Genomic DNA, 11,763 nt, shown 5'->3' on the forward strand with positions numbered 1-11,763 from the left:
AAACACATTAAACAAACAGACCAAAGAAAGAGGATAAAGCCAGCTAAGAATGTAGAGATAATGAGATTGACTAGTTACCCTGCCTAGCAGCCTATGCCTATTAAGTAAAAAGCATGCGACTAAGGAGAAACCATAGGCAGGATGACCTGGAGGATAGTCCCAACAATACCCCAGATTTAATCAACTGACTATTCCTCTAGTCAGGGATTCTGCTATACAATCAACACCAAGACTTATGTGTGCTCAGTTATTTCATTCACCTTGGGAACTAAGACATCAAAATCAAGTTCTTAAAGAATCTCTGTGTGAAATGAACATATTTGAAATTATTTATAAAGTACCCAGTATATGCTTAATAGTCACAGGATAAAGGATTTCTAAAACATTAACCTTACATTTCAGAGTAATTATATATGAAAACACCTGCAGATACCTACACTCTCTAAGAACACATTCTGGGCTTTAATGAATACGTTTTACAAGATTCTAGGTAATGAATGTAATCTTTACCTAACAAGACATCTTTCAAAGATACAATGAAACAACACTGTAGGACCTTTTAATGAGATGTATAAGTGTACTTGGAGGGCCTTATGTCAAGCTAAAATAATTAGGACTTTTTTTCTTTTCTTTTTAGACAGAGTCTCACCATCTCGCCCTCAGTATAGTAGCTGTGATGGCATAGCTCACAGCAATCTCAAACTCCCGGGCTCAAGAGATTCTCTTGCCTTAGCTTCCCAAGTAGCTGGGATTACAGGCACCTGCCACAATGCCCAGCTATTTTTCATTGCAGTTGTCGTTGTTTTAGCTGGCCGGAGCTGGGTTTAAACCTGCCAACTTTGGTGTGTGTGGCTGGCACTGTAACCACTGTGCTATGGACACTGAGCCAAAATTTGGACTTTTTTAAATAGACAGAGGGGAACCAGTATGATGGCAGATACTGGGCAACACTGTGAAGAAAAGGAAGAAAAGAGACCAGGGTCAGAGATGCCACTTGAGAGACCATCTCTTCCAAGCCTATTCTAAAGACTGATGCTAAGTTCATTATTTTTAATTGTAATTTCCTCTAATTACCATCATAAGGCTACCCACTCATCAAAACAGCATTTCTGAGACTGGCCAATTACTTGCTGCTTGGTCCCATACCAATTTCTTCATGAGTGCTTTTAGCCTTTCAAATAGTCACCAAATATTATATCTGGGTGCTAACTATAATCAAGGTTATAGAAGCACGATGCCCTTCTTCGTCTGCTGCTCTGTAGAGAGATGGGCTTTGTAAATGTTTCTTTTTTGTCAAGTGGAACAATGAGAAGTGCGGTCATATGGTGGACACTCAAGGGATACTACAGGGAAAAAGGTTTTATCTTCTGTGTTCTGGTATACTTCCCTGACAAATCCTCTGTGGGGTGCAATTTCCCCAGTACCTACTCGTATAAAGGACGGCTGTTTTAGATCCCAGTTCCTGCAGCTTAGTATAAGCCACAGCAGCCAGCATTTCAGAGGACGGACTTCAAAAACCAAGTTCTGGTGACAGAGCACCTTGGCTCCTTATTGCTACCACAGTGACACCCTCTTCCATGAGGTCTGTGTCTTCACCTATTTAGGAAGGGATCTTTCTTGGGTGCTGTATCTCACTCCCAGGTATAGCGACTGCTATATTCTATTCTATTCTGTATATTTTATTTCTATATTCTTTGTTATTTTCCTTAAGTCTTACTAAACAAGTTCCCATTACTCTAATCCTCTATTACTAGTTTATTATATTACACTGTCCCTGTTCAAATTACTGCATAGTTGCATAGTTTTTTGGTCTCCTTATTAGGCCTTAATATACCAAATGCTAAGTAAATGAAAGTACAAAGAAAATTTTTACTTTGTCAATTTGTAACCAATGTTGGAATACAGTATAATCTATGGAGAGCTATCTTTACTTTTGATATTTAATGTGACTTATGGTTTTTTTTTTTTTTTGAGACACTCTTGCTATGTCGTCTTCAGTAGAGTGCTGTGGCATCACAACTCATAGGAACCTCCAACTTGTGGGCTTAAGCGATTCTCTTGCCTCAGCCTCCCACGTAGCTGGGACTAAAGGCGCCCGCCACAATGCCGGACTATTTTTGTTGCTGTTATCATAGTTGTTATTGTTGTTTGGCAGTCCTGGGCCAGTTTTGAACCTGCCAGCCCCAGTGTAGCCTGAGCTATAGGCACTGAGCCAATTATACTAAGTTTTGAATATTGAATTTGGAAATAGTCTCTGCTCATACTTATGCCAAGACTTGAACAACTAGAGGAAAAAACTATGAATTTAGAAACTCTTAATTCTGAATTTTTCATAATTCAGGTGGTGGCTGAATCAAAAAATCTTCTTTACCAAAACCTTTTCTAATTAGTTCAAGTATACAGCATGGTCACATGTACAAAGATAAGATTTTGTAAGTACCATCCTGTACTCAGATATACTCAACATCTTACAGATATGATAAGTCCTTAAAAAATTAAAATTAGCCAGGTGTGGTAGCACATGCCTATATTTCCAGCCACTCAGGAGGCTGAGGTGGGAAGATCACTTGAGTCTAGAACTTTTGAGGTTGCGGTGAGCTATGATGATGGCATTGCACTCTAGCCTGGGCAACAGAATGAGACATCTTGTCTCCAAAAAAATGTGTACTTGATTTCATTTTTTAAGAAGCTATATCCTCAAGAATAAAAATACTTTCTGAAATTCTAAGTACTGTATTTCTCTACAGCTACTGCTCATACCCAAATATACAATGTAAAATGGAGAGGTAGTCACACAGATTAGTTTAGATTTCAACTCAAGAGCCTTAGACAAACTCTTTAAGCTCTGAGTCACCATTTCATCATCTATAAGATGGTAATGAATCTATCTGTAAGATTTTTTATGAGTAAAAAATAGGCAATATCAAAGGTTTATGGTAGCATCAGTTACATACTAGTTACACAATACATGGTAACTATTAGTATAATTACAGTGTGAGCACCAAAAGGACTGTAATATAAAAAGCTGTAGAATACAGAAATAAAAATTAAGGAAGGTTCCCAAATATTCTTCTCAACGGAGCAAAGACATTATTTTAAATCAGGCGTCCTCAAACTATTGCCCATGGGCCACATGCGGCCTGCCTGGTGTTTTTGCCGCCGCTGCCTATCCTGCTTAGCAGCTGACTCATCCCAGGGCCCGCAGTCTGGCCCTCCAACAGTCTGAGGGACAGTGAACTGGCCCCCTGTTTAAAAAGTTTGAGGACCCCTGTTTTAAATCATGTTACCTGTCAAAGGTTTAATTAATTAAATGCCCAGATTGTGGTCTCAAAGCACTACCCCCCACTAAAAGGAACCAAGCTCTTTGGATAAACAGCTGATTTCAAGTCTAGGGAGGAAAATGTACAAGATGATCCTGGGATTTACTGTTGTGTCAGAAAGCAAGGAAAAGGTCAAAGAAACGTGTTTATGACTATGTTTTCACTGTAGTCATGTGAAAAAGTCACAAACATAACCTGAATGGGTCCCCACTGATCAAAGATGGTACAATTTTAGTATCAAAACGGTAAATAACTTTAAGAGTTAAAAAAATAAATTATATAAAACTCCATTAAACTAAAATGATAGCCATACAACAAAAAATGAAATTGAACTCACTGGTCACCTCTGGAGTTGCTAGGATACCAACTTTAAAAAATTGGGGGTTTTTTGTTTGTTTTTTAAGCTGACAAAAGATAAAGCATTAGGCATTTATCTTGGCTTTTCTAAATGAATTGTATTTTAGGCAAAGTTTTTCTTTAGAGAAAAGACTTTAGCTAATAAATGCAGAAGAAATGATAGAATATCGCCATCTCATAATATCCTAAGTAATAATGGATATAGGAGAACCATCTATTGGACATTAAAACTATTAGGTGAAAAGTCAATGGGGAACTTGTATAATGAACAAGGCTGCCAATACCTAAACCCACTATTCAATCTTGACATCTCTAGAAGTGAGAAAACTAGACCATGAGCCTCCTGATGCAAGGCAACAGCAAGAAGCCAAGTTACTAGATCTTAGAAATTACAAGGGATAAAGAAGCATATTCACCAACACCAGAAGAATGCAATTAGGCAAATCTAGAGTATCAGAAATTCTATATAGTCATCCAATATTTTCAATAAATAGCATGCCAAAAATAAGAAGTGGGAGTGGTGGCTTGGCACCTGCAGCTGGTGGGTTCAAATCCAGCCTGGGCCTGCCAAACAATGATAACTACAACCAAAAAATAGCTGGGCGCTGTGGCCAGTTCCTGTAGTCCCAGCTACTTGGGAGGCTGAGGCAAGAGAATCGCTTAAGCCCAAGAGTTTGAGGTTGCTGTGAGCTGTGACGACAGAGCACTCTATCCAGGGTGACACAGTGAGACTGTCTCAAAAAAAAAAAAAAAGAAGTGGGAGTGGTGTTGGTACTATTAAGAAACAAATAGTATATAAAACAAATGCAATGTATAGATCTCTTCTGGATCCTGATTTGAACTAACCAGTTATTAAAGTCATTTTGAAGATAAATGGAAAATAATTAAACACGGAGTAAAAATCAGATGACATCAAATAATTAGTTAATTCAGTCAGATATAATAATATGTATTCTATTTATTCTAAAAAGTAAATTGCCTAATTGATTAAATACATCCTAAAGTATTCATGGGCAAAAAATAATATGCTGTCTTGGATTCACTTTAAAATATTCCAGTCAAAAAACTGAGTGGAAGGGTACAAAGTAAGAATGGCAAATGCTGACAGTTGCTAAAACTGGATGATGGGTACATGGTGACTTATTATCTCTATTTTTTCTTGGGGAGGGAGCACTTATTTATAGACATACTATCATTCACACATAAATCTGTCCTAGTATAGAAGTCATCTTCTTAAACAATGAAATTGTATTACCTATTCCATACATTTTTATTGAACTTTTTTACATCATTTTCTTAACAATTCTTTCTCTGGTTCAAATTCATTTCTCCTTCTGAAATTATAGGGATGTAACAACTGCTTGAGAGAAATATCCAGACTGTTCAGTCAATTAAGAGCACTACTTACCCTGAGCTTGTAGAAGTTTAAGGGTAGCTTCGGCTCTGGCTCTGGCTTCTCTCTGGGATTTAGTTAAAAGTTTCCCTTCTTTTTTCAAGCGTTCCTTTCTTTCTTTTTCTTTTTGCTTTTTCCTTTCTCTTTTTTCTTGTTCCAGTCTCTCCTATAAAAGAGCACATGTCAGACAAAAATTATATTAAGCTTAATGAATTATAAAATTCAGATGTAAACAACCCAATCTTCATTATTATGTCAGGAGATTGCAAAAGAAAATAGTTTAAATATTGCACAAGACTATTAATTAACATCACATTAGGTTATTGGCAATGATACATAAGCAACTTCTAGCTGTACATGAGGAAATTAAGATTTTTCTCTACCTCTTCATCTTGCTATTTATATCAAAATAATAACATAACTGAACTGCCATACAACTATGAAACTTTTATAATTAGAAGATTAAAGATATTTTATAGAGAATAGATTTTAAGTTAAACACAGTATCAACATTAACAATTCCATGAAAACATACCTCTTCTTTACGCTTGGCTTCTAATTCTTCAAGCCGTTTTATACGTTCTTCCTCTTCTCTCTTCTGTCTTTCTTCTTCTTCTTTAAGCCTAGCTAGAGCCTCTTGCATAGCTTTAACAGTGGCTTTACTAGGTCCTTTTTTCTTTTCTTTCTCTTTTTCTTCCTTTTCCCCCTTTTTTTTCTTCTTATCTTTTTTCTTTTTGTCTCCTTCATTGTCATCTACCAAAAAAAAAAAAAAATAGTCATTTCCTATGGCAACAGAAAGCAAAACCCGGCCAGAATTCAAGGACCACAACAGGGCAAGGCTGATACCAGCAGTAGGCTAGGGGGACTCTAGGTAGCCTAAACTCTTGAGTACATAACAGTTCAGATTAACCGCTGGCCTCCTGAGACATCTACAATGCTGGTGTTGGTCTGCATTATCCTGACCGATATAAGAAAACAGAAGGATTCTGTCAGCAATGAGAAGGCAACGTTGTATCTCAAGTATTGCTTGGCTCTGCACCCAAAGCTCAGTGGTTAGAGTGCTGGCCACATATACCTGAGCTGGAGAGTTCAAACCCAGCCCGGGCCTGCTAAAACAATGACAACTATAACAAACAAATAGCCAGGTGTTGTGGCAGGTGCCTGTAGTCCCAGCTACTGGGGAGGCTGAGGCAAGAGAGTCTCCCAAGAGTCTGAGGTTGTTTTGAGCAGTGACACCACAACATTCTACCAAGGGTGACAGTGAGACTCTGCCTCACAAAAAGTAACAAATAAAAAACAAAGTAAAGTATCTCTTAATCCATGGTACTTGGGCAGAGCAGCTGGCATGTTATAGATGCCTATCTAAAGGTCTATAGAACAGAATGAATTAATTCCGACATACTTTTGTAGATAGTTTGACTTCTGTAAGATGAGGTTGATAAGAATGATGTCTACTTTAAAGGAATATCGGGAGAATAAAACACAAAAATATAGATAATTATATTCCAAGAGAATTAAAACCAAAGTTCTGAAGCTACTTTCAATGGTGTTTCTCCCTCAAAGATAAGCATATAATAAAAATTCCAGTGTTTAAAAAGCTATATTCTAAATAAGAAGAAATTAGTTAAAGCTATTATTTTTTTCTTAATTGGTTCAAAAACTAGGGCTCATTACTACATAAAAGATGTTAACTTTCCAGGCACAGTAGCTCATGTCTATAATCACAGCACTCTGGGAGACTGTGGAAGGAAGATAACTGAGCTCAGGAGTCTGATACCAGCCTGCCCAAGAGTGAGAAACCCTGTCTCTACTAAAAGTAGAACAATTAGCCAGGCATTCTGGTAGGCACCTATAGTCCCAGCTACTCAGGATGCGGAGGCGGGCAACAGAGTAAGACTGCCTTAGAAAAAAAAAAGATGTTAATTTTAGCATGTTAAGTTTTTAGCTTAAACACACTATCAATGTTAGTTAGCAACTTCATAAGAACATATGTCTCAATTATAAATTTCACAGACTGAACTGGATTTTTAAAGACGGGAAAAAAGAATTCAAAGACATTATCTGACACTGAGTTGTAAGAAGGAAGAATAACTTTTTTGTCAGACAGTCCCACAGTCTTTATCAACAGCAATAAATAAAGTAAAGCCTCCATAGGTGACCACCTCCTTAAGTTGATCTAAGTTTCAAAGAATGAACATGCACCACATATTTGTATCAGAACAATAGGCCTATTTCTTTATGCTGACCACCTCCATATGTTTTTTTGTTACAGTCCTTTTGGGGTGGTCAAATTACAGAGGTTCTTTTCACAGTGGAATTCTGTAAATATTCCAGTCAACATATTTGCATTTGTAAGATATTTTATACTGTGTGTGTGTATATATATATATGTACATATACATATATATGTTTAAAAAGGAAAATCAACCAAGAGCACTTAGATGTAATTTTTTAAAGGCTTCCCACAATAAAGTACCTTTATAACCAAGGACAAATAACAAAGCTACTCAGGGCATAATGACTGCAAACTTAGAGTCAGTAGAAATTAAAATCTTTCTGCTCTTTCCTCTACAGTATACTAACCTTCTGCAGCTGTGGGAATCTCTCCTTTCTCTTCAGAGGCAGGAGTTACTCCAGTATCAAGAGTCACTTTGGATTTTACAACTTCCTCTTCATATTTCTTTTGAGATTCTTTTTGTTTACTCTGATCCTTTTTACCTACTTCTAACTCTTCTTTTTCTTTCAGCTTCCGCAGCTTTGCTTTTTCTTCATCTCGTTTTTTTCTCTCACGCTCCTTCTTTTCTGCCTTCTTTTGGGCCACTGTCTTAATTTTGAAGGAGGAGTCATCATCTTCATTCCCACTTTCTACATTAGGACCTTGCTTGTTTTTTTGATTTTTTTTCTGTCCTTTTCTAGACTGCAAAAATTCATCTGATTCATCACCACTTTCACCTGAAGAACATACTCTGGAACGTTCTTTAATTCTTTTACTGTTATCCTCATCCTCTTCTGACCCATCCCACTTCTTATTTGATTTTTGAGCTTTCCCTTTAGCTTTTTTAGAAAGTTTATTAAAATCATCATCATCATCACTCCCAGAGTACACTTCCCCTTTCGGTTTTGCAGTCTTTTTTGGTTTTGAATCTTTATCTTCCAATTCTTCACTATCATTATCATCTAAACTCTGTTTTTTGCCCTTCTGTCCTTTCTTTTTTTTATCTTGTTTTGAGGTAAATTCTTCTTCATTGTTTTCTGTTGGCTAAAAAGTTTCCATTGTTAGTAATAGAATTGTTTCATTTTTTAAAAATAACTAAAACCACTCAGAGTTACATTTTTCATTAAAAGTACACATAAAAGCCTCTTGAAATAATTTCACAACAGTCTTTTTTACAAGAATATAAAACTTGGGTGGCACCTGTGGCTCAAAAGGGTAGGGTGCTGGCTCCATATGCTGAGTGGCGGGTTCAAACTCAGCCCCAAAAAAAAAAAAAAAAATATATATATATATATATAAAACTCAACCAACCACTAGAAGGCAGACAGCCTTGGCCTCAGACACATCTCACATTCAGCGCAAATTTCAGAATCCAGGTACTTTGAAATATGCACTAATCACAAGTCTACATTTACTAATTTCTTTAAATGGCATATAGCACCTAAAAGGAAAACTGAAACAGTAAAAAGTATACGTTACTTCCCCCGTTACTCTGAGGTTTATCCAAAGTCAAAGGGCAAAAAACGAACTATTACATAGAGAATTGAAGGTGGAGATGGGGATGACATCAAATCTCCAAATCCATCAATTTTATGAATAGGCAACATACTATAAAATACCTTTAGATTCCCATTTCTCTCTTTGGCATCAATTTTTCTTCCCTCAAAGAAACATGGGGTTTCACTCTTGTTGCCCAAGCTGGAATGTAATGGAGCAATCATAGCTCACTGCAGTGTTAAACTCCTAAGCTCAAATGATCCTCCCACCTCAGCCTTCCAAGTTGTACCAGATTTTATAGAAACTTTTAACTAACATATGTACACTGCTCAAAAGCTTCCAAATGAATTTACCGAAACCAAACCCAGGAAACATGAATAGAACATGAGACGTGAATGGGTAATAACAATTTGTCTTTCACCTTCACTGCAGCAGTTTCTCTGTCAGCTTTGATGCCTTGAGCTTCCAAAGACAATTCTTCCAGCTCTTTCAGAATATCATCTTCACTAGAAAAGGATTAAAATACATTTTGAAGTACTGGCATAGTCATTAAGTGAACCTAGTACAAAGACTAATAAAATATCAAATATATTTAAAATATACTTACTCAAAGTCCTGCTTTTTTTTCTCCTTTTTCTTTTTCCCCTTTGACTTTTGAGGTTCCTGTTCCTTGGCAGCACCAGCTCCTTCTATTTCTGCAGCCAAGGCATCAAGATCAATATCATCCTTGGCACTTAAATGAAAACAAAGATAACCTAAACGTTACTCAAGAGCAATCTATCAGATTCACTTACATAGAAATTTAAACATTTTTAGAGAATTAGCAGTATACTGAGAAATTTATTTGGCAAATGCTTTCATGAAAACACAAGTTGTATCTACCTATCACGTTCCCTGCATCTGCTTCAATGAGTTTCTGGGTTACACTCAAGTCACAAAGAGCTATAATGAAGAGTTCCAGTAAAAAAAAAAAAAAAAAAATCTGAGTAATCAAGAAAAAGAAATTAACTTTTGTAGATACCAAAGAGTTTTTCTGTGTCTGAATGGAGTTATTTGTAAAATGAAAAGAACTTAATAGATAAGACACATCTTACTTTGGATCCTTGTGCATTTTTACTTGGAACAGGAGAGATTTTAGAACTGGAAGGAAATTTAGATATCAGCTAGTCTATTACCTCATTTTACCAAAGGGAAAAGTCAAATGCACAAAACTTCAATGCCTTGAGAAAAACATGACTACTTATTCAAATCTAAATGAATTAGTTATGACTCACTAAATAAAACACTAAGACAACCAAAAATACAGAGCCACACCTGCTCACAATTTCACTTGCTCACAATTTTTCAAATTACTGGTTTCATTTCTGTTTCCATTGTACAATGTCCTCATTTACCAATATTTGGAGTAAACCCAGGTAAGTTCCAGCTAAAGCCTACAGAAAACCAAGAAGGTCAGTCAGTTTAAAATGCACAAGTAGCGGGCGGCACCTGTGGCTCAAAGGAGTAGGGTGCCAGCCCCATATACCAGAGGTGGCGGGTTCAAACCAAGCCCCAGCCAAAAACTGCAAATAAATAGATAAAAATAAAGAAAATGTACAAGTAGCAAAAGTAGATGAATCCAAATGAATGACACAAGAAAACTCACATAACACGGCCTTTACAGATGGATGCCTTGTACACACACATATAGAGGTGCTTTATTTACTTAAGAGAATTTTAAAGAGAAATAACTTCTAACTATATGATAAATATAATTAAAGATTACACAGCAAAACACTGAGGATATGAGATTTATCTTTAAGGTCAGTAGAGGAAGATAGAAAGCAGATTAGTAAACCATGAACTGCAAAATGCTAAGTGCTATGAAATAAATGAATTTCATGCTTTTATAAATAGTTGGCCAGAACTGAAATGTGTTCCATCTTGTCGTATATTTTAGACAGTTTAACACTGAACTGCTGCATTGGTGGTGACTTTCCACAGCACCAAATCCAGAAATGGGAAAGTCAGAAGCTTTGCAAAGGAGAAGCCTTGAGCCATATAATGAAAAAGGTAGCTAGGTAAAAGGGGTACACATATCAGACACAGTTAAGTACCAAAATCGAAATGCAACTTCAGGAGGGTAGCTAGGTAAAAGGGGTATACATATCAGACACAGTTAAGTACAAAAAACCTAAATGCAACTTCAGGAGGGTATGTGAACCACCTAACAAGTTTTTGTGCTTTATGTTTTTCTTGATGCCATCCAAGACATAGGGAACCAGAAACTGAGGCTGGAAACTAAGCAGTATATTTTTAGTAATATTTCTAGGAGATTGCGCATCACCTCTGAACCCTGTCATTCTTCTTTTTTTATAGATGAAATAACTGAGGCACAGTAAATCTGCCAGATCAGAAAAGACACACATGGGATGTGAACCCAGGAAGTTTGACACTATAGCCAGAGTTCTTACCACTGTTGACATAATCAAATTTGCCATTTTAAAATATTGCCTCTGCTATGAGTGCTGGGGCGGAATCATGACCAGCATGGAAGCAGGGAGATCCATTTGGGAGTTTCTGCAGTAATTGTAAAGAGAAACAAAGAGCACCTGACTTGTACCCATGGCAGGCAAGATGTGAGACAAATAAACAATAAGGAATCAGCAACACTTAAGTGATTGACTGGAGATACATATATAAAGGAGTGGGCTTAGATATATTTCAGACATTTGGGAACTTCCCCTGCCTGGGCCAAAGTTATTCCATTAAAACTTTATTACTGGCTCAGCACCTGTGGCTCAAGCGGCTAAGGCGCCAGCCACATACACCTAAGGTGGCGGGTTCGAATCTAGCCTGGATCCGCCAAACAACAATAATGGCTGCAACTAAAAAAAAAGCTGGGCGTCATGGCGGGCACCTGTGGTCCCAGCTACTTGGGAGGTGGAGGCAGGAGACTCGCTTGAGCCCAGGAGTTGGAGGTTGCTGTGAGCAGTGAAGCC

At 37.0% G+C, this 11,763-nt stretch overlaps 1 protein-coding gene across 2 annotated transcripts in view; it reads right to left on the reverse strand.

Moving 5' to 3' along the window:
* The window catches only part of EIF5B (eukaryotic translation initiation factor 5B), an 81,768-nt gene that overhangs the window by 39,969 nt on the left and 30,036 nt on the right, over positions 1-11,763 (reverse strand). For both annotated transcript variants that reach the window (XM_012807940.2, XM_003794337.3), the window contains exons 2-6: positions 9,390-9,515; positions 9,204-9,288; positions 7,654-8,329; positions 5,606-5,823; positions 5,086-5,236 (exon numbers count right to left, since the gene is read on the reverse strand). In XM_012807940.2, the coding sequence (XP_012663394.1) occupies positions 5,086-5,236; positions 5,606-5,823; positions 7,654-8,329; positions 9,204-9,288; positions 9,390-9,515 (1,256 nt within the window). The remainder of the gene's footprint in view (positions 1-5,085; positions 5,237-5,605; positions 5,824-7,653; positions 8,330-9,203; positions 9,289-9,389; positions 9,516-11,763) is intronic.

The sequence above is a fragment of the Otolemur garnettii genome, unplaced genomic scaffold, assembly GCF_000181295.1.
Source record: "Otolemur garnettii isolate 467f Iridium unplaced genomic scaffold, OtoGar3 scaffold00079, whole genome shotgun sequence".
NCBI classification, from domain to species: Eukaryota; Metazoa; Chordata; class Mammalia; order Primates; family Galagidae; genus Otolemur; species Otolemur garnettii.